This window comes from Bipolaris oryzae (genome assembly GCF_000523455.1).
Source record: "Bipolaris oryzae ATCC 44560 unplaced genomic scaffold scaffold_162, whole genome shotgun sequence".
Lineage (NCBI taxonomy): Eukaryota > Fungi > Ascomycota > Dothideomycetes > Pleosporales > Pleosporaceae > Bipolaris > Bipolaris oryzae.
The window spans coordinates 36877-60412 of record NW_006911438.1 but is presented as its reverse complement, the minus strand read 5'-3'; the positions used below and the strand labels follow the sequence as shown (position 1 = coordinate 60412).

At 48.7% G+C, this 23536-nt stretch overlaps 11 protein-coding genes across 11 annotated transcripts; 6 read left to right on the top strand and 5 right to left on the bottom strand.

Annotated features, from left to right (window-relative positions):
- Positions 1-592: 592 nt before the first annotated feature.
- COCMIDRAFT_104894 (uncharacterized protein) lies at positions 593-1072 on the top strand (the record flags this gene model as incomplete). The annotated part of the gene is made up of 1 exon (XM_007693377.1): positions 593-1072. A coding segment is annotated over one exon (480 nt), but the record flags the coding sequence as incomplete, so codon positions are not given.
- Positions 1073-1399: 327 nt separating this feature from the next.
- Positions 1400-2629, top strand: COCMIDRAFT_104893 (uncharacterized protein; the record flags this gene model as incomplete). Its single annotated transcript, XM_007693376.1, has 2 exons — positions 1400-1668; positions 1771-2629. The coding sequence occupies 2 exons, from the start codon at positions 1400-1402 to the stop codon at positions 2627-2629; spliced, it is 1128 nt and encodes a 375-aa protein (XP_007691566.1).
- Positions 2630-2633: 4 nt separating this feature from the next.
- Positions 2634-3651, bottom strand: COCMIDRAFT_104888 (uncharacterized protein; the record flags this gene model as incomplete). The annotated part of the gene is made up of 3 exons (XM_007693375.1): positions 2634-2660; positions 2722-3338; positions 3390-3651. The coding sequence occupies 3 exons, from the start codon at positions 3649-3651 to the stop codon at positions 2634-2636; spliced, it is 906 nt and encodes a 301-aa protein (XP_007691565.1).
- A 631-nt stretch (positions 3652-4282) lies between these two features.
- Positions 4283-6294, top strand: COCMIDRAFT_39968 (uncharacterized protein; the record flags this gene model as incomplete). Its single annotated transcript, XM_007693363.1, has 4 exons — positions 4283-4355; positions 4482-5057; positions 5189-6018; positions 6049-6294. 4 exons carry the CDS (start codon positions 4283-4285, stop codon positions 6292-6294), a joined length of 1725 nt encoding a protein of 574 aa, XP_007691553.1.
- Positions 6295-6556: 262 nt separating this feature from the next.
- Positions 6557-7527, bottom strand: COCMIDRAFT_104877 (uncharacterized protein; the record flags this gene model as incomplete). The annotated part of the gene is made up of 2 exons (XM_007693374.1): positions 6557-7299; positions 7350-7527. 2 exons carry the CDS (start codon positions 7525-7527, stop codon positions 6557-6559), a joined length of 921 nt encoding a protein of 306 aa, XP_007691564.1.
- Positions 7528-7843: 316 nt separating this feature from the next.
- Positions 7844-8029, bottom strand: COCMIDRAFT_104850 (uncharacterized protein; the record flags this gene model as incomplete). Its single annotated transcript, XM_007693373.1, has 1 exon — positions 7844-8029. The coding sequence occupies one exon, from the start codon at positions 8027-8029 to the stop codon at positions 7844-7846; it is 186 nt and encodes a 61-aa protein (XP_007691563.1).
- Positions 8030-8080: 51 nt separating this feature from the next.
- On the top strand, positions 8081-9675 carry COCMIDRAFT_29378 (uncharacterized protein; the record flags this gene model as incomplete). The annotated part of the gene is made up of 3 exons (XM_007693360.1): positions 8081-8283; positions 8348-8857; positions 8910-9675. 3 exons carry the CDS (start codon positions 8081-8083, stop codon positions 9673-9675), a joined length of 1479 nt encoding a protein of 492 aa, XP_007691550.1.
- An 826-nt stretch (positions 9676-10501) lies between these two features.
- On the top strand, positions 10502-12604 carry COCMIDRAFT_104846 (uncharacterized protein; the record flags this gene model as incomplete). Its single annotated transcript, XM_007693372.1, has 3 exons — positions 10502-10927; positions 10990-11600; positions 11653-12604. 3 exons carry the CDS (start codon positions 10502-10504, stop codon positions 12602-12604), a joined length of 1989 nt encoding a protein of 662 aa, XP_007691562.1.
- A 283-nt stretch (positions 12605-12887) lies between these two features.
- Positions 12888-13470, bottom strand: COCMIDRAFT_104840 (uncharacterized protein; the record flags this gene model as incomplete). The annotated part of the gene is made up of 2 exons (XM_007693371.1): positions 12888-13336; positions 13437-13470. The coding sequence occupies 2 exons, from the start codon at positions 13468-13470 to the stop codon at positions 12888-12890; spliced, it is 483 nt and encodes a 160-aa protein (XP_007691561.1).
- A 391-nt stretch (positions 13471-13861) lies between these two features.
- COCMIDRAFT_39963 (uncharacterized protein) lies at positions 13862-14517 on the bottom strand (the record flags this gene model as incomplete). The annotated part of the gene is made up of 2 exons (XM_007693362.1): positions 13862-14442; positions 14496-14517. The coding sequence occupies 2 exons, from the start codon at positions 14515-14517 to the stop codon at positions 13862-13864; spliced, it is 603 nt and encodes a 200-aa protein (XP_007691552.1).
- A 5994-nt stretch (positions 14518-20511) lies between these two features.
- Positions 20512-20685, top strand: COCMIDRAFT_104862 (uncharacterized protein; the record flags this gene model as incomplete). Its single annotated transcript, XM_007693370.1, has 1 exon — positions 20512-20685. The coding sequence occupies one exon, from the start codon at positions 20512-20514 to the stop codon at positions 20683-20685; it is 174 nt and encodes a 57-aa protein (XP_007691560.1).
- Positions 20686-23536: the final 2851 nt, after the last annotated feature.

The following is a 23536-nucleotide window of genomic DNA, read 5'->3' as shown; positions in this document are numbered from 1 at the left end:
CAATTTTGGTGGAGCTGTTTTTGGTGGTTCGGCGCATTGCGCGAATCCGCGCATTCCGCGCACGGACACAGTAACGGCGGAAGCGCTAGCTCCCGCATCCGCCGATCGGGACGATGGAGCATGTTCAAAGCCCATCACATAATGCAAATGGCCCGCAGTATGACGATGTGAGAGTTTATTCTTTTTTGGCCTTCTCTGAGTTGCTCTTGCACAAGCCGCCGTCTGCCTAGACTCAGCCGTCGCGTAGGAGCGCCAGAAAGGTACTGTCGGTCGAGAATATTGCCTTTTTTCGGGCATGAGCGACAGTAGGGAGTGCTTTCTTTTTCCCGACGTCTTATTGCATGATTTCCGTTTTGGGATGTCGGCGAATCAGCCGTCTTTCACCTCGCCTCGAGGTGTACTTGTAAGCACATAGTGGCCGCGGACAGGGATCCGTGTTTGATCTGCTTGACACGACGCTGACTAATTGCACTAGTTCATTCCAGGTAAGTAATGTGCGCATGCCATGCTTGGTTTCTGGGGATCCCCACCGTCCTTCTTACGTTTAAAACAAGCTACATCTTCTGGCGGCAACCACACCCGATGGACAGGCATGTCTAACGAGCTTCCAGCCTGTCAAAAATGCAAGCTGCGCAAGGTCAAGTGCGACCGACAGGCGCCAAAATGTACCAGTTGCACAAAGGGAAATGTGGCTTGCATCATCACCGATCCGGCAACAGGTGAACAATATGCACGAGATTACATCCGACAGCTCGAGGTTCAAGAGGCCGACTTAAAGGCAAGATTAGACGAAAAAGCTGCCGGCAGACCTGAAACGAGCCATAGCACTATCGAAGCACCGCAGGCGACACCAGCCGGGCTTCCAACGGGAGGCAGCCATACCTCACATGGCGGGTTTGTTGGCGATGGCAGCGGCCTCGGATTCCTGCGTAGCATACTCTCTGAAGCGAAATGGCAACACCACCGAACGCACATACTCAACCAACTAGCGACGCGTCCTGGGATCCAGCAACTCCATCTTTCGCCAAATCCTCTGCCGGCAGTGCAGGAAGCGGAGCAGCTTTTAGAAAACTACTTTACCCGCTTCCACATACATCACACATTCCTTTTGCGCCAAGACGTTCTCGGCATTTTCAATCGCGTCTACAATGCATCGGCAACTTCTTCGGACCAAGACTACTTCAGATTGCTTATGGTCTTTGCTATCAGTGCCACTACACGCTATCGCGCAGGCATCACTAACGATCATCCGTATGGCTACTTCATGGCAGCCGAGGACTATCTTGGGCGAATACCACTCATACGCGATATCGATGCAATTCAGAATCTTCTACTGGTAGCCAGATTCGGCATGTATCACCATATTGGTGCTTCGTTGTGGGAGATATCCCAGTTGTGTATGAGGCAATGCATCGAGTGGAAGCTGCATTTGAAGCCGGCACATCCCTTGGACCCTCTCGTCGAGCAGCATCGACGCCGCGTCTTCTGGGAGTGCTATGTGCTTGACCGGTATAGCTCCGGAATTCTGGGACGACCATTTGCAATCGCAGAATCGGATATCGAGGTAGAGCTTCCTTTCGATGCAGACGACGATTACCTGGTCAATTCAAGCATAACGAGTCTTGATCTGATGCCTAAGCGTGGCCCGGGGCCTTCCGAAGTATCCGTGTTCATCATTTGCATTCAGCTCAGGCGAATCAGCTCTCGGATACATTCGACATTTTACAGTAGCCGAAGCGCAGTAGCCTCAAACGCTACCGGTTTTGGAAGATCAACTGAGTTCAAGTCCATCGGTCACGTCTACACAGCCTTCACACGGTTACGATCAGAACTGAACGAATGGCGGGCAACCGCACCAATCTTCCTCTACCCACGATCCCTATATGAGCGACCTGAATGGCATGACTTTTTGCATGAGAAGGATATGCTGCTCCTGGCTCGGGGTGCGATGCACAACGTACCATCCAAGCCGTATGCAGGTGCTGCTGTAAAGGAAATACTGACAGCCTGTTATGTTTCTGCCAGCAGAATTATTGAGCTGTATTCTACGTTGATGGAGAAACGCGCAATCACTTGGACACGCAGTTATTTTCAAGTGATCTTCACGGCTGGACTGACTGTCACGTTCTGTATCAGTCTCGAGCTACTGAAAAGTAGTATAGAAGCAGACTTTGAGCAGCGCCATCCAGCCAGGACACTGGCTCTATGCAGTGCTATTCTGTCTTACTTCAAGGACAAAATGCCAGATGCGGCATCTGCCGCCGTGGTCTTCGATGTTCTGAAAGATGAATGTCTTAAAGAGAATCTGCCTAGAGTTGAGACTTCTAATCCCAGCCAGGATCCAATGCATGACTCTGGAGCGCACCCTGTCCATAATAACTCAACCGTTATGACCGGAGACCTTGAGCAGGCTTGTGGTACGATGGCCGGCGCCATGTCGCAGGACAACATTGACTTGGGCCCCGGAAATGGTCAGTTTGACCCACACTATGGACTTGGTTCTCAACAGTTCGATTTCAGCCTGACCAATAACCTCATGACCCAATTGGAGGCTGGACTTGGAGAGTACGCATGGGGTTCACTACCTCTAGACGGCAATTTTTGGGATCAAATGTCATTCAACTATTGACTCCTTATGTACTCCGCCAATCGATCAATCGCTGCTATAGCCGTCTCCATCTGTGTTTGAGCAGTAGCGGCACCAATATGTGGTGTACTTACCACACGGCCGGTACCCCAAAGCCCGCCGTATCGCTCTTGTGTGGGCGGCTCTTGCTCATGGCAATCGAGACCTGCACCAAAGAGGAGCTCCTCTTTCAGCGCTCGCTCTAAGTCGGCCTCATTGATGATGCCGCCACGTGCAGTATTGATGAGAATCGCGTTCCGCTTCATCCGGGAAATTTGTGTATAACCAATGAGATTTCGCGTCTGAGGGAGGAGAGGGATGTGAAGTGTAACGATATCAGAAGTCTCCAGAACTTGCTCCAACGATTTAGCGCGTGTGTGAGGTATGTCTGTCCACGCGTCTTCCGGCAACAGTGGGTCATATGCGACGATGCTGCAGCCCAGGCCTCCCTGGAATATCCTGGCCACCTTCTGACCTATGTTTCCCATGCCGACTATTCCGATTGTCTTTTGGCTTATTATAAGGCCAGAACACTTCTCCTTTGGTATGGTCTGTCCAGTGCTTTGCAGTGCGGTAATGCGGCCTACTTGACGTGCCACAGACATGGTCAGAGTGAGTACTGTTTCGGCAACAGCCTGTGCATTGACGCCAGGAGTATTGAAGATTTTGATGTCGCGTTCGCGGCATGCTGCGGCATCGATCTTATCAATACCTATTCCGTAATTAGGATCAACCCGTCTTGGGAACGATGGAAGTTTCATACCAACACCTTGCTTGCCAAGCGCCTTGAGTCTAGGGGCTGACTTCACATCATCCGCTGTCAGGTACGAGCTGCGGATGAGCAGATACTCCGCATTTTCCCGCCACTCAGCATGTCGACTGTCATCGGGAAGAACGACGTCAAACAAAGATTGCGCATGTTTTACGGCTGTAGGATGGAAGGTATCAAGGAGGTACACAGTCGGCTTAGCTCCTTTGCCAGCAGATGGAGGCTCTGCAGGCGAGTCGATGCGACTTGGTGCCATTGTTTATTCGTGCAAGAAGCGTAAATGCTAGTATAGCTTGGTCGCGAAGATGCCAGCAACGAGGCTTGTGTCTCTTTACTCGTGCAGAAGACATGGCTTGATTTTATGTCCATGTTTGAGTCACATCTACATGGTGACTGGTCCAGCCGGCAAACGACACATGTCCGACGCGTTGGAGCACGCAGTGATAGCCGGTGCCACTGGTGCAGTGCGCTGAATGTTCAAGGCGTTGGGGCATCATGGAGCCCCACAGTATCATCCATTGCCGAAGGATGCTGCTCGGTCGTGTCCGATGGCAACCTCTTCTTGTAGCCGGAGGGTTCGGAGGGTTCCAACGGCGCCGAAGGCCCACATACTACTTGGGAATCGCCATTGGTCAAATGCGACAATAGTCTATCTACGCGGCGCATGGTCCGAATGCACCTTGAGCTGTGAATTATTGGCCACAGTCGGACCGTGTCGAATACCCCATAGGGTGCGGTTGTTTGATTGGTAGATGAACTCGAGGCTTTCTACTACTTACTACTAGTAGGCCAAGCCGAGGCGAGCTTTGGCCTCGGCTGCCAATTTTGACGTTTAAGTGTAGTGCATCCTTTGTATAAACACCAACACTGATGACATATTCTAAGCCATGGCACTAAGACGTGCACATGGCATGCATTATGATACAGGCTTGCGAGAGGTGCTGGAGGAGAAAGCAGAAGGTTGTCCTGCCGTTCCCGTACAGACTTATCGCGCTCATGACCTCCTCTAGTGCTCGCGCGACTTTCCTTGCACGCAATGTCGTGAAGCTTCAACCACATGTGTGCAACGCCGACTCGGCTCCACAGCTGAAACACCTGGACTGAGCGGCTTGAGTTATGTGGAGTCCTTGAAGATTAGGATTCAAACACTCGAAACACAACTTCGGGAAGAGCCCTTGCAGGATACCACACCATCGAGACAAGCACACGATTCACCTAGAGACCAAGATGACACTCACCAACTCACTGATGTACCAGGATTGTCCGAGGTCGCGGACCATCCAAACGGTGACCTGCATGATACGATAGAAGAAGCATCGTATCTGTCACTAGCTGCTATGGGCGCGCAGCGGGCGGATCGTCAACCCTTCCCAACCCAGGGCCTCTCTTTCCCAACTTTACTGTATGCTGCAATTGGGGTGTCAGGGGCAAATCCCTCAACGTCTCAGGATCACCATGCTGCTCATTCTGCCACTCTGGCTAATCTTTGTAACGACGTTATTGTGGCACATTACGAGCAAAGTAGAACTGTAAACAGCGCTGCACTCGACAAATACATCGAGTTTGTGCAGCAGTCTTATCCGTTCATAGCCAGCGGAGACCTGAGAGATGTGTTCAACGCTGCTTTGCAAACCCAACAGGGCGATAGGGATGCTGCTACTGGTAAGCTTTCCAAAGGTTGCATGTTGTCAGCGTGATTCAAGTTATCATCTGAAAGCGACCTTGAACGGTTGATGCTATACAATCTTTTTTCGTGCCCTTCACGCTCGTCCCTAGACTAACCATACAACCAGGTAATACCGCAGTTGACGCAGAGCTACCCGAGACGACTGTTATGATGCTGTTCGGGCTCGCCACAGGCCTTCTTGTGTCGCCAGGTTATACGTACACTGAAGTCATCGCGAGCAAGTATGCAGCGTGCGCGGTAGACCTGTTACCTCGCGTATTCGACCGCGCGAGTGACTTATCGACTGTTCAGTGCTTAGTCGCATTGACAATCTACTCGATGTACACAGCACTCGGAGGTTCAACTTGGCATTTACTAGGCTTGGCAATGACGCGCTGTGTTGCGTCCGGTATGCACACAAGTAGGTTATCTGACTTGGAGTCAGACAACGAGAACAAACGAAACAGCTGCAGAGCCTTTTGGACGCTCTACACATTAGACACGTACATCAGTACTGCACTAGATCGACCGTTTTGTCTCAGTGATAATGACGTACTGGTTTCGTCGCCGACTTCGACAGAAATTGACAACGACGATGGGCGACTTCGCTGTCTAGTCGAGCATGCTCAATTACTCCGGTCCAATCGTTCAGAGGCTACGACAGACCCTTGGGTTCACTACATCAACCTTCGCCACTGGTACGATATTATGGATACACCCGCAGCTCCGTTGCTCTCGCATCTCCAAATGCTAGTCCGTGGTCTTATCGAGATAGTCAAGCGAATATCATTCCAGAATGACCAAAATTGGAATTTGATATTGTGTGGAGCCGAGCCAGATATCGAAAACTACCTCAATCTCTTAGAAACCCATCTTCTGGAACAGCGGTGCGCACCTGTAGCTTTTGACGCTTTCGATGTATTTGCGGCTGGCGTCATAATCATGCAGTCACGCATGGTAAATGAGCCTGGCGTGAATCTGACCGAGCAAACTATGGCGCGTATAGCTGCACGGAAAAGCCTTGTAGCGCAAGCTATCAATGTCCTGACGATACTCTCAATGCGGTATCCCCCCGTCCGCAGCCTGAGAGATGTGCTCTCGGAGTATCGCGCTATCTCGATAGACAATAGGCAACTTTCGTCTCCGTCGCACCTTCGCGATCTTATTGATCGTTCAGAAATATGTATTTCGAAGCCCTTGCGAAATATGATTTTGAGGGGATTTACGCCTTGAACTTACGCTTTCTTTCGTTATTACAAACTTATTCGGACATTGTTTCATCATAGGGCGGAATGCCTGGGCGTAAAAATCTCTAGGCTATCTTCAACCAGGCGACCTCTTTCTAAAAAAAACTCCTTTTAGTGGAGACATACGCTGCATGACTACGCTATACTCCAACACCCATCTTACTTACGAGTATCGAGGCAAACACGAATGACACAAGTCACAAAGGTTCAGCCATTGGAGATACTACGACTTAAATTTCTCTTGACATCTAATGGCCATCTGTCGGAACCTCTGCTATTTGAACAGCATTACCGTTTAGCTTCTCTGGAACACCGTTGCTTGCGCCATTACTCTTGGCAGTCTTGACGTCGGCGGCCGAGCTCGAGGCCTTAACCCTTTGGCTCAGTTGTGCCATCTCTCCTGCTCTCTTTGTAGCACCTCCAAGTAGCAGTGGACCATCTGTGGCTGCCATGACCCACCTGGCTCCCATTGCGCAAAATTTCTCTACAAGATCCAGCCTTGAATGTAATCCTCCAATTCCGACATACTTTCCATGCTTCTTGCATGCACTGATCGTCTTTTCGTACACTTCAGTCAATCTTGGGTTGTCATATTCGCCTGGAATGCCCATCTCAGCTGTCATGTCGTTGGTACCGATAAGTAGTGAGTCAACGCCATCAACAGCTGCAAGCTCTTCTACACACTCGACGGCTTCTAGGGTCTCCACCATGGGAATGACTAATGTGTTGGTGTTGACCACAGGATTTGTCTTCTTCGCCGCAATATGACGATATTGGAAGTGGGGCAAGTTGTTTACAGAAGATCGGTGACCCTGTGGCTGGAACTTGGCGGCAGCGACGACATCTTTGGCATCTTGGACGGACCGTATGTGAGGCACAATGACGCCAAGTGCGCCACCGTCGAGCACTCTCGCGATGAACCATGAATCTTTGGAGGGCACACGGACGATGGGCGCAATACCTGCATAAAGTGCAGCAATGCATATTTGGCCTGAATTTACTCTTAGCGTAGCGAGATAGTGTCGAAGACAAATGACTCACTTGTGGTGTCTAGGTCGAAAGATGAATGCTCCATATCGATCAAGATACCATCGAACCCAGCAGTCTTTGCCATCATTGGCAACTCGACACTGCGTACAAGCTTGACTGAAAGCGTGTATGCCACCTCATCTCTGAGCATTTTCTCTCGAAGAGAGTTAGGGAGGGTGACTTCCGCCATAGTGTGTATAGTAGTCAAGCGATGATTTAGTCGGTTCAAGAAAACTCAAGACAAGCTACAAAGGCGAGATGGCAAGACAATCTTGAAAAATGTCTTTGTAAGAGTATGCTTACCATAACTCGAGACTCCAACCCTCTTTTGTACACATCTTGGTACACGCAATGACTGTTCAAGTCATAGGATACCTGCCTCGGGGCATCGGACGCCTCGACACGAGTCGTGCACCATCCGTCTCGGTCACGTCCGAAAAGTTTCCCCGCATCGGCCGTAGCCCCGAGCACGCTTTCGACATCCCGTAAGTCCCAAGACAAACAGTCTACGCTAGAATACTGGGTCGCGGGGAAAACATCTGGGGTCCGGGGATGAAGTTGCCCAGGAACTGCCAAGCATTGGGGACGACTATTCGAGAGATTGCATATGCGCCAATGTGAGTGACAACAAGTATAAAGACGATTAGCAGGTCGTGGATCTCAATGTTCAATCCACGGAGCCTCGATTGCATATCGAGCTCGATAATATACATAGTTTACCCTTTCAAATCACTTCCAGCACAATGGCGATCGACTCGGACTCAAAACGGAGCATCGAGATTATTAAGATTGAGGATGCTAATGTCAACGCTGAAGCGGGCTACCTGCAGCAATATCCGCTCCTGGTGAACAAAACCGAAGATGAGCTCAAGGCGCTGAACAAGGCTGTTCTAAAGAAATTGGACTGGAAGTTCCTGCCGTGCATTACTATAATGCTGCTGATGAAGTACGTTTTCCTTCTCTCAGTACATGGTAGTCGAGATTGTGGCACTGACATACCATTTCTTCAGCTACCTCGATCGAATCAATGTGTCCAACGCGCGACTTGCTGGCATGCAAGAAGACCTGGGCATGACGGACGTGGAATGGAGTGCGGGAATCTCACTCTTCTACGTTGGCTACATCATTTCTCAGGTTCCGGGTAACGTTATCATCGCCAAGTCGTCGCCGCGAGTCCTTATGCCCTGTATCATGCTTGCCTGGTCCTTCATCACTATATGCATGCCGGCGGCGAAATCACCTTGGGCTTTTATGCTGTGTCGCCTCCTGATAGGCATTACAGAAGGTCCGTTCCTCCCCGTTATCACGCTCATGACCTCGTCGTGGTATACAAAAGAAGAATCCCCTCTACGTATGGGCATCTGGCACGCGGGTACTATTATCAGCAATGTCTTTTCCGGTCTCCTTGCTGCAGGCATTCTTACCAACATGGATAATGTCGCCGGCCTACATGCATGGCAGTGGTTTCTCTTGCTAGAGGGGATTGTGTCCATTTTGGTTGCGATCGCTGGATTCTGGCTGTAAGACGCTGTTTTCCCTCCTTCTCTATCAGACATTATTAATACTCCCTAGTCTACCAAACTTCCCAAACAACACCGGTGCTTATTTCTTCACTGAAGAAGAGCAACAAATGTCACAATACCGCGCTCTGGTGTCTGCTGGTGGCAAGAGCGAAGACGATGAAGGCGACATGTGGGGTGGTGTCTGGCAAGCCGTCAAAGACCCCTTCACCTGGTTCTTCGCAGGCATGCACTTCTCCCTCATCATTGCACAAAGCTTCAAAGACTTTTTCCCTTCGATCATTAGCACCCTGGGATTTGGCAAGGTCGAAACATATCTCGTACAGGCACCGCCATATGTCATCGCGTACTTTGTCACACTTCTTGTGTCTTGGAGCTCGGGCAAGAGACTTGAACACTGCTGGCACATCGTCGGTTCCATTTCCGTGGCACTCATCGGCGCTGTCATTATGATTTCCACTCTCAACGTCGGGGCCCGATACTTCTCCCTCATCCTACTCTGCTCAGGCCCCTTTGTCGGTCTCAACATCCAACTCTCGTGGGAAACAACCGTTGTCCCGCGTCCACGCACAAAGCGCGCAGCCCTCATCGCCATCGCCAACTGCGTGTCGTCTGTCTCGCACTGGTTTAGCCCGTACTTCTTCTTGCGCAGCCAGGAGCCGAGGTACCAGATGGGCGGTGGCATTATTATTGCTGGGTGTGGACTTACGATTGTTTTCTCGTTGCTCGCGAAATTCTGGGCGGAGAGGAAAAACAAGGCAATTGAGCGGGAGGAGGAGAGGACGGGAGAGGTTACGACGTGGCGGTTTGCGACGTAATCGGGAACAGCAACGGTATGAGAGCATGAGTTATGAATTGGAATGTAATGATGTTATGTTTACACGAAGACAGATATGATTCTGGAAATGATGTACCTGAACGTGTTTAAACACTGGCTATTCCCCGTGTCGTTCGCATCTTTGAAAACTCCGATTAAGAATCTTGGTGCATTTTTAAGTCTTTGTGGATGTTCTGTGAAAAGGATTTTGTTTGCTGCTTGTTAGGCTTCAAGTATGTGTCACGTAGTCAGTACTTGGTGTTCGCTTGATATCTTTTCGCACGTGATAAGAGGGTAACATCTCATTGTTTTTTTGCACTTGCTATCAAAGATTGCCCATCCCTCGTTTCATAACAGTGTATTCATAAAGAATTTTTGCGTCCACATACGATTACCCTTTCTGGGTGTGAGGCAGCTTGCCTTTCAGTATAGATATCTAGGTCACTTTAGTATATCAAGTGAATCATCCTCTCGCACTTTTCATATCCGTTGCCTTCCCTGTATACTCATTGATCACAAGTCATTCGGCATAGGGAATATCGAGGCTATGATACTTGCGGTATGGACAAATCCCAGTCGGTTTCCCTTATTGACGCTTCACGAGTTTCCACATGTCATTGCGTCTCCTGCGCGGTCTGGTGAAGGTGAAGTTTGTTAGAACACGGCACACGTGCGCTTGCTGTTGCTGGACGCGATTGCCTGTTTGCTTTTAGCCTCTTACATCATATCACCTCACCTCTGCCACTTCCTAAGAGCCGCACGCCACCATTAGAACTCTTCTGTATCCCATTGCGAAGCCTCTCTGCCATAATAAACCAGCGGCAACCATGGATCCACGAAATGCTAGACCACCAAACCCAACGACCGACCAGAATGCATTCAAAGGAAAGAAGCCGAACAAAGTCATCTATGTCCCTCCCGAGTTCCGCCGCCCCACTTATGCCAGAGAACGAGAGCAGATCGTCAGCGACGTCAAAGTCAGCACGGGATGTGCTGTAATTCCACATTGGAATAAAAAATGGGAGCAAGACCACAGCATTATCTATCAATTTGATATCTTCGGGACCGGCACAGCCCTGGAGAAAGCTGTTCGTCACATCAACCAGTGGATATCGAAAGCGCAGAACAAGACAAAAGACTCGTCAGCATGGGCAAAGACGCCGGCGTTCGACCCGAACAAGTGGTATTACGAGCAAGTTGATGATATAAAGCAGAGACATAAGCAAAGATTCAAGGAGGCGCCATCTGAAGATGTTGATCTGGAAACGGTGGGTACCTCTTAATCGCCTGGTGATTCCTAAACTTACAAATGCAGATGATTGTACACTGGCCTGCCGAACTCAACGACCGCGATATCTCACCTCGAGATGCCTTTGGCAACAAGCTAGAGGTATTGGACGCCCTCAGAACGCGCAACGAAGTATTCATCACTCTCTTGGGCAACAGGAGCGGCGACTGGCAAATGAAAATCCAGTCTCATGAGATTGCAAATCTAGAAGTGGCTGTAGAGGAGGTGAAGAACATGATTGAGAGAATCAAAACTGAAGAAATGGGGCCCTGCTCAACCAACATGATTCTGGATGATCAAGAGGGCATGGAAGTCGTTTTCAGACAAGCTGATCCATGGTGGCCGCAAATCGAGAACCGAACTTCACCCCGCTTTCTTCCAAGCGACATGATGGAACCTCCTGGTAGTTTTCGCGGACAGACACTGCATTTATCGGAGCTGCCAACGATTCAGCGTTCGTTTCAGTTGGCTCTCGAAGCTGTGAGATCAAGAAAAGGCGCTTATGACTTGGTCATTCGTCTGGGCTGTCTATCAGTTCGCTCAGACGAGATCAAGAACAGCGAGGTTGAGGTCAAATACAGTAAGGGGACATTTTTGAGATTAATCAACGGTCGCCTTCCACTAAATGTTGAGAGATGGTAAGTGGATATCCTATCAAATCGTGTCGAGACGGTGGCGCTAATTGAATAGGGTGGTCGACGATATATCCGGCCAACAGATGCTGACATCTCTCTGCTCATCTGACGAACTCCTCGAACCCATCAAATCCTCTAGCTACTCTGGCTATAGACCCGACACGCTCGAGAAAACTAGACCAATGTTCCGAGGAATGTGGATATTCCAGGATCCAAACACTTCCTCCGCTGGCCTGCCGCGTGAACGCATCCGCCATTCTGGGAGACCAACGACTTCCGGCCAAAAGCCTGTGACTGTGCCAGAAAAGTATATCCTGGCCCAAGTTGACTGGACTGATGATAACGAAGGTTTGTATGAGAAGGACACGCCGCGATTCTACGAGCTGGAGCCCGGCGCCGCAGGTCTCAAGCAGCACATGGATATCAAACTATTGGAACTAGGAGAAGGTCGTGGGTGGCAATTTACACTGGAGTCCCTAAAACCTGTGTCTGCAAAGAGCATATCGCCCCTCCTTACCCGGTTTATGGAGGGTGTAAGGATGAAACGTGGTTACAATCCCCAGTCTGCTGACCTCTTTGCTGAATGGGAGACATCACCGGCTGTCGAGGATTGCCTAGTGACTGAACGTCTGATTGTCATGCACTCTTTCGGAATCAAGGAGACATCCTACAAGGTCGAGATCGCACGCATCTGGCACACGGGTCAGCAGCCAGTGTGGAGTCTTGCTGTTCGTCATGCCGAGTGGGCAAACCGTCTTTCGGAGCTGGAGCATCTTCCTACCGGTCGCAAGGCCAACTGGGGTAATACTCTTACCAGTTTTCTACCAAAAGACGGACAGTCTTCATATAACACTGCCGACGAGGACTTAGGCTTGAGTAACCTCGATCTTGATCCTGATGTTGAAGCGCCTCCTCAGGATGGTATCCGCATTCTGATAGACAAGCTGCTCCAGGTCTCGGCCGTTGTCAGTTCGGTCAAGCAAAATGAGGGAGGTGTTGCTATATAACGATGGGAACTGGCACTATGCGAATGGCGGAAATAGCTGAGAAGGTGTGCTTTGAGCGGTATGCATTCAGTTTCTATATTTCGTAACCTGGTGTATGGAGTGTTCTTTATTTACACTATCCAAGCTCATGTCTGGACACCAGCGACCCGGCTTTAGTTTCATAAGCCATTCCCAGACCTCATTGTACGTAGCAAAAACTGTTTTTTCTCCAGGCATCCCATGTTTCCATTCAATGCAATTAGCCAGGTAAACAGTCATACCCTCATCCCATAACTCTGTTTCTTCAGCTCCCTTGTTCCTCCCCCTTACCCTCCTGAGCACTCATAACCTTCAACCGAATCACCTCCTCCACCATCCTCACATTCTGCGCCTTCCCCTGTACCACCTGCTCCAAATCCTTCAAACTCTCCCCCAAATCCTTGACTTTCCTCTCGTAAAAATCTTTCGCGCCCGGAATGTCTTTTTCGACGAAAAATCCGGTACCAACATCTACAAGCACGTGCTCGTGGTCCGTCAGCTTGCCCGGTACGTACAGCGATGATGTGAGGGGCACGAGCAGCGGCTTGTTTGTTGTGCTGGCTGTGAGGCCCGTGGTTATGGAGGCGAGGCAGTCCTTGAATTTTGACTGTGCGGTACGCAGCGATTGGAAGGAGTTGGAGAGGTGGGTGAGTTCGGCGTCGAGTTGGGTTTTTAGTTCTTGCAGGCGGGGGACGGGAAGGGAGGTTATTTCGACTGCGTGGTTGGTGGTATTAACACTGTTCTCTCTCTTCTTCTTTTTTTTCGTTCTGTTTCGTGAGGTTTGGGGAATTGAGGAAAGAGAGGGGGGATTTACTTTGGCCGGGTTGGCCGCCTTGCTTTGAGGCCATGGCGTGCGGGTTGGTGGTGGTGGTGGTGGTCGCGCGGAGCTTTGCTGGGCGCGGGTTTGTGAAGGTCGACGGAAAGTTTACATGGGCACGGTTTTGGCGGGGCGGGTTCGGTGTGGGGTAGCTTGGTAACGTGAGAGCGTGTTGAGCTGTCTCGCGTATGGGAACATCGTGTCTCTTTTGGAGTTTGCATTCATTTTTCATTTCCTTATTGTAATATAATCAAAGTGGTATTCTTAGGCTGTATAGAAGTAGTAGATGATGCTTGATACAAATTGCCAAAATTACAAAAATATCGTATATAATGCCTCGCCCATGTTTGAGTGAACAAATGCTTTATCTCGCAGCTGCCGCAAAGTGAATATGACCTCAGTAGTTAAATGGGATTATATGACTAGGACTTGATTTCCCCCTTCACCACCCTCTCATACTCCTCCTCATCCACACCCTTGGCCAAAATTACAACACCTTCCCCCGCTGTCCACTCCGCATCAACCAACACCTGGGCCAGCTTATGATCCCAAAATCCTGACTTACGATACGGACTCTGCTCTTTGGTCCACTTCCATAACAGATTGCAGCCCTCCGAAACAAGATTACCGCCTTCATCACCAAAAATCTGGACGCTGAAAATTTGAAGCTCGACTCCCTTATTCACTTCATCGCACCGCAGGTTGACGACAAGCTTCGAGACCATCTTTGCATCGTGCGAGGACGTCTGGAGGTACTCAAGCTTTTTGCGGAAGAAACTTGCGAGATCGGGCTCGCGGGCTGCAATGCACACAATACCGTGATCTTCATGGGATTGCACAAGTTGGATCTGAGCTGGCTTCAGGCTTATGCGGAGTTGGAAGTGACAGGGCTGAAACTCAGGTGGCGCCCAGTAGCTGATTGTAGTTGCTGAACCAGGTCCTGTAGGAATGGTCATGAGGAGGGTATACGGGTGTGTTAGCCGTGCTAGATCTTGAGATCGGCCTTGATTCTGGGAGATTTAGCACGGATCTTTGCATATGGGGTGGGGCTCTTACTAGATTTTAATGTTTTCTGCATTGCTGTAATCCTGACTACAATGTCATGTCATGGCGGGGAGTATCCAGATGCATGGATATGCTGGTGGCTGAAGATGCCAAGAGTGATGTAAGAAAGTACGCCAAGTATACGTGAGCATTTGTGTCATCGTCGCAGGCGAATACCAGTTCTCTTTGCATACATGTGTACGTCCATTAGAGTAAAACAGTGTGGCTTCGTACCAGTTGCTGTGTAAATTGTCTATGCACGACTGCATCGACTATACTTCTCTATAAGTCTATTAGTCAACGGATTTAATCAATGTGATGGTTGCATTCCCCGGTACTATAGTTCTGGAAGATACACAGCAAAACCGCTACTCCATTTGTAAAGATGCGATGCCCATGAAAGATTCGCGGTGTCGTAAGCGAGGTAGAGAAGATGCTCAGAAGTGACGGCATGCCCTGTAGCTTCACAGCTAGATTTATTAAGTCACTGCTTTAGTTATACAACAATTGAAATGGTGAGTCCGGGTATCAATGGCTTTTCTTGGCTTCTTCCTCCTCGTTTCTTGTTCGGCTCCCAAATAGTTTATGTATCGACGTCGTATACTTTTGGGCGAATGAATGGAGTCATAGAACCAATGAACATAGCTAAGCGCTGGCCGAAATAGATGCCGGCTTGGACTGCAACTCTCGCATGTACTAGGTGTAAGAGTTTGAAATTATTCTGCAAGAGGATAAATATATGCCAATATTCAGTTCCGTGCAATCGCCTGAGCTCGCATGCTGGATTGCTTTCTTTGATCATATCCTGGGCTTGGAGCAGAAGGTATATGCTTGCCATATCTAGGTAGAGTACAATAATAAGTAGCTATGTATGGATTCAAGCATATTTCTCAACCCCTTGAAGAGAAAAGTTAGTCACACCCTACACTATCAAGCGAATATTAGTTGTTGTACAGCTACTGGCGCGAATGAATTCTTATAATATTCAAGGATGGTAATGTAAGTTGGAAAGAAAGGTTAGGACTTTAGGACTTGATATGACATGCAGTAACACCCAACAGATATCATCGTGGCATTTGTCTCTTCGTGCTCAATGGCAAGCGTAGAGTGTATTTTTGCACAGAGCTGCGTTGAATCTCTTTATTTTGCTATGTCTGTATAGAATTGAGTGTTATCTCAATACACGATATTGACTCGTAAAACACATAACAACTAATCAGTAGTACGATTTCTGGGTTTGGATTTGATTCAACTCGAGTGATTTGGGACAATCTAGGCTGCTCTAAAACTTATCGAATTCATCTTTGACCCTCTGTGAAATGGTTGCTTGCTGCGAATTCTGCTAACCTAGGTACGGTGTTCAAAAATGTGTACATAGATGTCAGCGGTTGGGAATATAGAGAGATGAAGGGAAATAACTATTGTATATTGTGTGAAACGTGTTTGTGTGACGTGAACGAATTCTAATGTAATTTTGAGCGTGATAACAGTTTTTACGTGAATGTATACAGTGATCCAAATACTGTGGATTTTGAATAGGTGCAAGGAGACAAAGTAAAAGAACATTTCAACTACGTCGGCTGCAGAGTGCGTAATTATATGACAGGTGCTAAGTGCAAAAGAACTGTTTAGTGTTACCGAAACGCTTCTCAAAAAGGTGAATTATCAGCTTTTGAGTTATAGAAAGCACAGCATACATTGACACTACTAAGTCTATGCTGCTTTGTAATCAATCTGTTATTCAAGCATCTTGTATCTTACCCACGGTAGACAATGATATGAATGTATCTCAAAACAAACCCCAAATTCTTGCACACACTTGAAATCCTCCCCACTAGTTTATGCTTCTCTCTCCCTGGTACCCAGATCCAGCTCACAAAAACACCACACGTCCATCGGGTGCAACATGGCTGCATAACGTCACACCAGCCCACGCATATGCCGTAATCCTTTAAACTTTGGGTGGTTCCTACATCACTCATCAGCACCTAGAGGCCTGACATTAGCGTGGATCTGTACCCTCGGTCCCACAGACAAATCGCACAAGCATGTCTTACATACATCCAGGACCCCGGCACCACAAAACAACGGTCCCGAGAAACACGTAGCATTCAGTACCAGCATTATTGGAGCATGGTCTTGTACCCTTTCCAACCAAGAATCGGCAATCTTCGTGGCGTCTGACTTGACAATCTTTGCTTTGTCTCATCGAGATCCAACTTCCTGTGGCGTCTAAGTAGATCAGGAGATCTCCATTTCCACAGTCTGGGATTGTTTCTATCTCTAGACTATACTCATCTTGGTATGCACTTTGCTTTCACCGCGAAGACACAATACAGACAATGCTTCAACCGTGGGCTAACCGACCTACATAGATAGTATCAACAAGACTGTTTCATGTCTCGCCCTGTTTTCTTAAGGTCTTTAGTTCACCAGTGTATCCAAGAAAGGAAGAGTGGAAAAACAAAAGAGCTTGGCATGACACCAGTAGGATCGGTACCACGGCGATGATGGGCGAAGAAGCTTGTTCCCTTTGCTTTGGGGACCCAAGGTCCTGGGGCTGACACGGCCGCGCTTCCAGCTAGTTGCTTACACGAAGCTGCATCTTCGGTTTGCCGGGCTGAGTGCTACAAAGAATGGGAGCTTGGTCGTCATCTTTGCGTACATGCAAGGTACCGGGTGTAACACCAGGTACTTGGTCAAGTGTTACCATTGTCTTGCAAGTTACACACAACTAGCTGGTGCGAACCATGGACTTGGCAGGCTGGACGATTCTTTTTACTTCCTTTTGTCGCTTTTGGCACCGAGATGGCGTGATGGAAAAGTTTACCCGAGTTTCGTGACGTGGCTGAATAAGAAACGGTAGATGCGACACTGGTAGCTATTGCCAAGTTAGCCCAACTTGAATCAGGAAGTTGTTACGGCAGCGGCTTAGATCCGTCATCTCGGTGGACAAAAGCAGGCTCGTGGCGGTACGGGACGACTTTTTTCAAAGGGTGTTGAGGGGTCCGTATCGGATCCAAGACATGCCCACTATGGGGTACTTCGGTACCTGACTTTGATGTAAGCAAAGACCACCACTAGAGCATGCCTCATCTGCACTCATTGTTGCACCTGCCGTTGAGGGATTCTGTTCCTCGGAGTGCTGAAGACAGTTCGTGTTACAGTATTGCGAAAACCAGTATAGCCTGATCCAATACGCTCAGCCTCATTGAGCAACAGATCCCCAGAATACGAGAGCAAACTATGACAAAAGGAAAGTCAAAGGATGACGAATCGCCCTATCCGAGCTACGCCCAAGACCACAATTCTGTGAAACACTAGGAAAAAGAAAGCAGTACCATGTTTCATGCGTGACGCAAGGGCTTCCAGCCGTGCCCCAGGATTCCCAGAGCGTATTTCGCACATTTCCCATCTTGACTGGACCCGGATCTAGATTTCGATCTAGCGCATCCCCGCATGCACGGTAGGTAGACCGAGTCGCACATGTCAGCAGCCCAATGCACTCGACTCGTTACCCCCCGTCCCGTCTCTCACTCACCGATGACAAGCGGGGAAATCAATCTCTCTCCCCCTCAGCCATCCAGACATTCAGCTTGCACAAGCGGCCCCAACAAGGCGTTTTTTCCCTCTGCGCATTGGCAAGTCGTCGAGTGTACTAGAGTACCAGTGGCTCACAGGCTCTAAAAAATTGGGTTACGGTCCGGACATGGTTGAAAAGGAAAAAGACAAACCACATGACAACACCAGCTTTCGGGACTAGTAAGGAAAACCCCCAAGCCTCAACAATAGCGCGAGTTGCGCGCGCGCGTCGTGACTCACGTGCATACTGCATCCGGGTCTGCATGACCCAGTCGGTCGAACCTAGCCTTGTCTGCGACATTGTCATCATCGGTCAGAAAACCAAATGCCATGGTGTCTCTTTTGGGGTGGACGGGCGGGTGTGGGGAGGGGCTCAAAATGCAGGCGCAGCGGGTAAAGCAAAAAAACTGGAATCTCGCTGTTAGATTCCCGACGTGCGGATAGTGTTTGTCTTGCTGCTTGTGGCAGGACGGGACTTTGTTCCAGCCACACATAGCGTGCCGATGGTATCGTAGTAGGATGCGATTCTGCAACGGCGGCCATGGCATGTCCAAGAGTTCATCTCATGATTCAGACGCCGTCGCCGTCCTCCGCGAGCTGGACTAGCGCCGATGGTAGCGCTTGGCGAGTAGCTTGTACTCGCCCTTGGGAGCCGATCAGAGGATATGTAATGGCATGGCTGGGGGGCCTGAATGGCTGTGCAGTATAGTGGCGAAGGATAAGATAGAGAGTTCGTAAATTAAATGTCAACCTATTGGATCGGATATACTAGTATTTGTCAGATGGTGGCGGCGTGCACATTGTTCTATCTACTCCTAAGCTCGAAGCCGTAGAGAGCTGTCGCAGTGCTAATCTTTAGCATCCATTTACCACATGGTGATCCCTTGTACGGTTCGTATTTTCGTTGAACTTAGTTCGTGTATACTAATCATCTCTCTTATTATACCTGTGCTTAGCTAGCTTTGGGATATCGATACCGATAACATCACGTGAGCCCTCTCTAACGATGAGACATGGACGCATCCCTCGTATATTTGACGAGACTAGACATATTTCGAAGAATGTACCCCTATTCATTCAATCACATTTTGAGTTCGTTGAGGTAGATGGTTACGTAGATGATCCATTTTGAATATCAGTGTCGAGTGATCAACATATCAGAACTTTATATTCTTATCTTCCAGATCAAGAATGTCACGTATGACAGGGTAGGGTACGTAGAACATATGGCAATTTGTCCATGAATAGATGACGGTTTCAGGAACATCATTAAACTGCTGTTTAGAATCTCAGATTACGGTTTGTAACTATAGGGGCGCTCTTCGACGGATACAACAACTTTAGCATATCTACTATGTCAGCACTATCTATAAAAACCTCGAAAACAATGATAGTAAACAATATTAATCGTGGAAATAAATTCCATGTTACAAAAATAGATACTCCGACTCCGTGATTATCTCACACCTCTCAACCCTGCTCCCAGGACTAGATACGGGCTGATCATTCCTTCCGAACTATCCAATCCCGTGCCTCATCCTTCATGATTAAAAACATCAACAACTCTCTGCTTATCCACTAGCATAAAACCCTGCACATGCATTTACAAGAAGAAAGCATTGCACCGCAGTCTCGCATACTGGATCCAGCAAAGGTCAGCACTAAGCATGAAGGGAACGCCAAGACCCTAGCAGACGCGCTAGCCCGGTCGGCGCAGCATGCAATAGATTGTATATTGAATGCCAAACACACTTTGGATATAAAAGAAGCAATGTCAACCTGGTGCATATATGCGTGTCAGATTGCAAAGCGCATGATACCAGGGAGATATACGCGGTGTTGAGTTACGACGTAGAAATCCACATACAGTCTAGGCTTTAAACACATTAGTAGAGTAGGCATCCCACTTATGAGCTGATTATGTACCGAGTAAGTTTACGAAACTATACGCACCGGATCAACGGGTATACACCATGTCTGCAATTGTAATTTGCCTAGCCAGCCAGCCTTATTCAGACACACATAACTTCAGAATAAGGGTAATTGAGCCAACTACAGCCATGATCTCCTACCCTACATTGCTACACAAATTGTACACCTAAAAGAACCATCTTTGCTAACGCTAGGAACTCCATTCAGTTGGAATAGAGCTCCTAAGATACCTCATTATCACGAGTAAAACATCATAAATTCATAGACACAATATACAAATCCATTCATCAGCTACAACTGCCGAGCTCCTTACATCGTTTGTACGACCAAAGCTTCTGAGAGTCAATCGATTAATATCGGCCACGTGTATGTGCGGCCCTTTTATTGACATTTTAGCCGTGTATCTTACGAAACAGACTTTGATTTCCGATGGCTGCTATGCACGAGAAAGAGCGTATTCGGGGTGTTGCGTAGCGACTTGGTCAAAGTTGTTCCTGACATCGGTGCCGAACACATGTGTAGATCTTGTAACCCCCTGGGTACGACCATTAGGTGTGGCCTTGGGCTCAGATTTACGATATTTGTAAGTACCACTTTAGTAACAACAGTCTCGTTAAGCCTCACCTCATACTTGAGAGATAGGGTCCACACACACTCTGGCATTCGAACACTAACATGGTTTATGTAAACCAATTGCATTACTTGCCGTGTAGTTTAAGGCTTAGGACGGGAGCAAAGTGGGCCAACCTGATCGGATGTGAGACACGGTGCTATCCACGAGTAATGGTACATTGCTTCACAGGATCGCTAGAGAGCTAGCCAACCAACGATTGGCTTTCAATAGCGATTCATCTTCACCAACAATACATCATCTACTGCACACTTTATCTCCACTCACACATCTGCCGTATACTGACATCTTCAATACGTCTTCAGGTGATCTTGATGAATCCTGCACAAAGAGTGGAGATCACCATCACGCCATGTCCAGCATTGAGTCAATGACGAAGCGCCATTTGTATGGATGGATAATATAGTAAAATCCGCGATTAACCACCGCGTCAGGCAAAGGGCTTTGGCCCAGAACCACCTGCAAAAGAAGGGTTCAGCCACATTACACGTCGAACCCCGGCAGCACCTGCTTCCTCTGGCCCTAGACCGGGTGCGAACGTAGCGTGGCACAACGATACGCAGCCGCAAGGCCCTCGCAGGACGACGCAGGGCCCGCTTGTGGAGAAAGCAAGAGGCAAGGGAAGGAGCAAAAAGTGTGAGTGGAGAACCAACGGAGCGACTAAACTTGATCGATGAAATGCCCTAGAGTGCATGTAACATAGCCTCCGACCACCCCTCCAAGCCCATGATAGGGAACACGACAAGGGAGAAAAAGTAGCGAGCGAGACAGAGACAGAGACAATAGCGACATGTTGGCTTACACCGACCAGGCCCATGATGATTACGTAGCGACAATCATTCGACACGGAGTTTAGCTCCGCAAATGAAAAATCAAAAACACGCCAAAAGCAATCAAGACTTACATGCTAAGCTCCAGCAAAAAGAAACAAAACCGATAGACTGGGTACATCGCAAACAAAAACTGTGCGCTAACCGCAAACTCAAATGAAGAAGACAAAGTGTCATGTCGTAAAAGGACTGTTGGCGGGTAAGATGCGTATTGCACAAAAAACGGTCAGATTATGAACCACACATGTACATAGAGCTTGTTCGCTCACCGGACAAAATCCCTGTTACTCATTTACTTCGACGTTCAGCATACCTAAAATGACTAGAGCGCAAAAGCAAAAAACGAAATCTCCCCTAAAATCGGTAAGTAAGGGCAATGGCCCAAAGGCTAGACGCTGGAGGATAAGGAGGAGGCGGGGGAGCGAGCAGCGGACCCGAGGTAACGATACACAACAAGTACGTTGAGCCGCACAACACGCGGGGGACCCGTCCGCCTGGGGAGCAAAAGAGAGCAAGAGGCAAAGGGCAAGAAGAAGTAAGGCCGGAGTAGATCCGACAGGTCGCAAGAACCCAAAAAACAGCGCTCCCGGGCAGAATTTCTAAGGTGGCACCATTTTATCTCTCTTTTCTTTTCTTTTCTTTTAATTGTGACCTAATTCACCATTTCCCAGCTGGAAGGCGAGCGCGAGCGCGAAAAAAAAGTGGTCGAACAAAAAAAGACTTTAGCCAATTAAATAGCGGTGATTAGAGAAATGCAAAGGCAAAGCGCTGATGCTATTCGACGGCAGGAAACCCAGCGAAATGAAAAAAGAGTAAAAAAGAAAACTGACTAACCACAACGGAGACAAAGAACAGACGACGCCACAAAACAAAGCTGGGTTGGGTTAAGGTTTGAAGGGAGAGGAATAAGGAGAAGTGGATTCGAGGCTTTGCCGGCGACATGGACAGAGGGAGAGAGAAAGGAAGGGAAACGCAAGCTTGCATGTTCCAATGACATGCCTCCTCCTCCTCCCCCCCCCAAATAGCCGAGCCCTTGATTGCGCAAGTCCATGATGCATGGCCTGGTGTGGTCTGAGCGGCGTTGCCGCCGTCCGTTCCCGCATCCGTTCCACGATCTGTTGCAGAACCCATGTACCATGCCCGCTCTTTTCGCCGCTTCGAATGCAGGTTGGCAAAGAGTGGTCCCCCCCCCCGGCGCCTCCACCGCCGCCGCTGCTACTACTACTACTACTGCTGCTGCTACTACTACCGACCACCCCAGTCGAACATGCGCACGCTGCGGTGGTGGGACTGCGCTTGTACTCATAAGATGCTGTCATTTGTAGATCGATAAGCAACCCCTCCTGGATAGACCTTTTTGTAAGACGGACGAAATTCCTGGGGTGCAGCACATGGTGAGACGACTTTGCTTGGTACCTTCCATGGATGTTACTTTGGCTAGGCGCAGATAGGCACATGTCCGAACATCAAACGTTACTTTGAGCGTAAAAAATCTTATCTCGCGCAAAACGGGGTGGAGATTACTATTAAGGGAAGGATGCAAAAAAGGCCTCCGGCTATGTGTTTCGAGCCCCCAAGTAGTGCCTGTCTAGACGTTCCTTGAAAATCCCTACCCTTAGCCCCCATGCCAAAAGCATAGAGCCTATTCCCTCCAATATACAATGATGCCTACAACTGTAAAGCAATACCACAGAAAAAAAGAACACAAAAAACAAGGTGCGGGGAATCTGGGGGGAATCTTGTGCAAAGCGATAACTAAACCACCACTAATGAGACGGATACAATGGGGGGCAGTTAATACTCGGAGAAAATCGCAAAAGATAAAATAGCAGTAGCAAGAAGATGTGACAATCTGACCAAGAGCGGCGCCACTAGCCATGCAACATAGAGAACTCTGCCAGAATATCCAATCATCTGTCCTGCTCGCACTGAACCCATGCAATTACTGTCAAGCCGCAAAGGAAAAAAAACTGGGGAAGTCGGCTCCATGCCAAGCAGAGTAGCATGAACTGACCTTGCGAATATGGTCGCTGAATAGAAGGTGCGTTTCAAAAGTCGCAAATATACGGGAGTTGGAG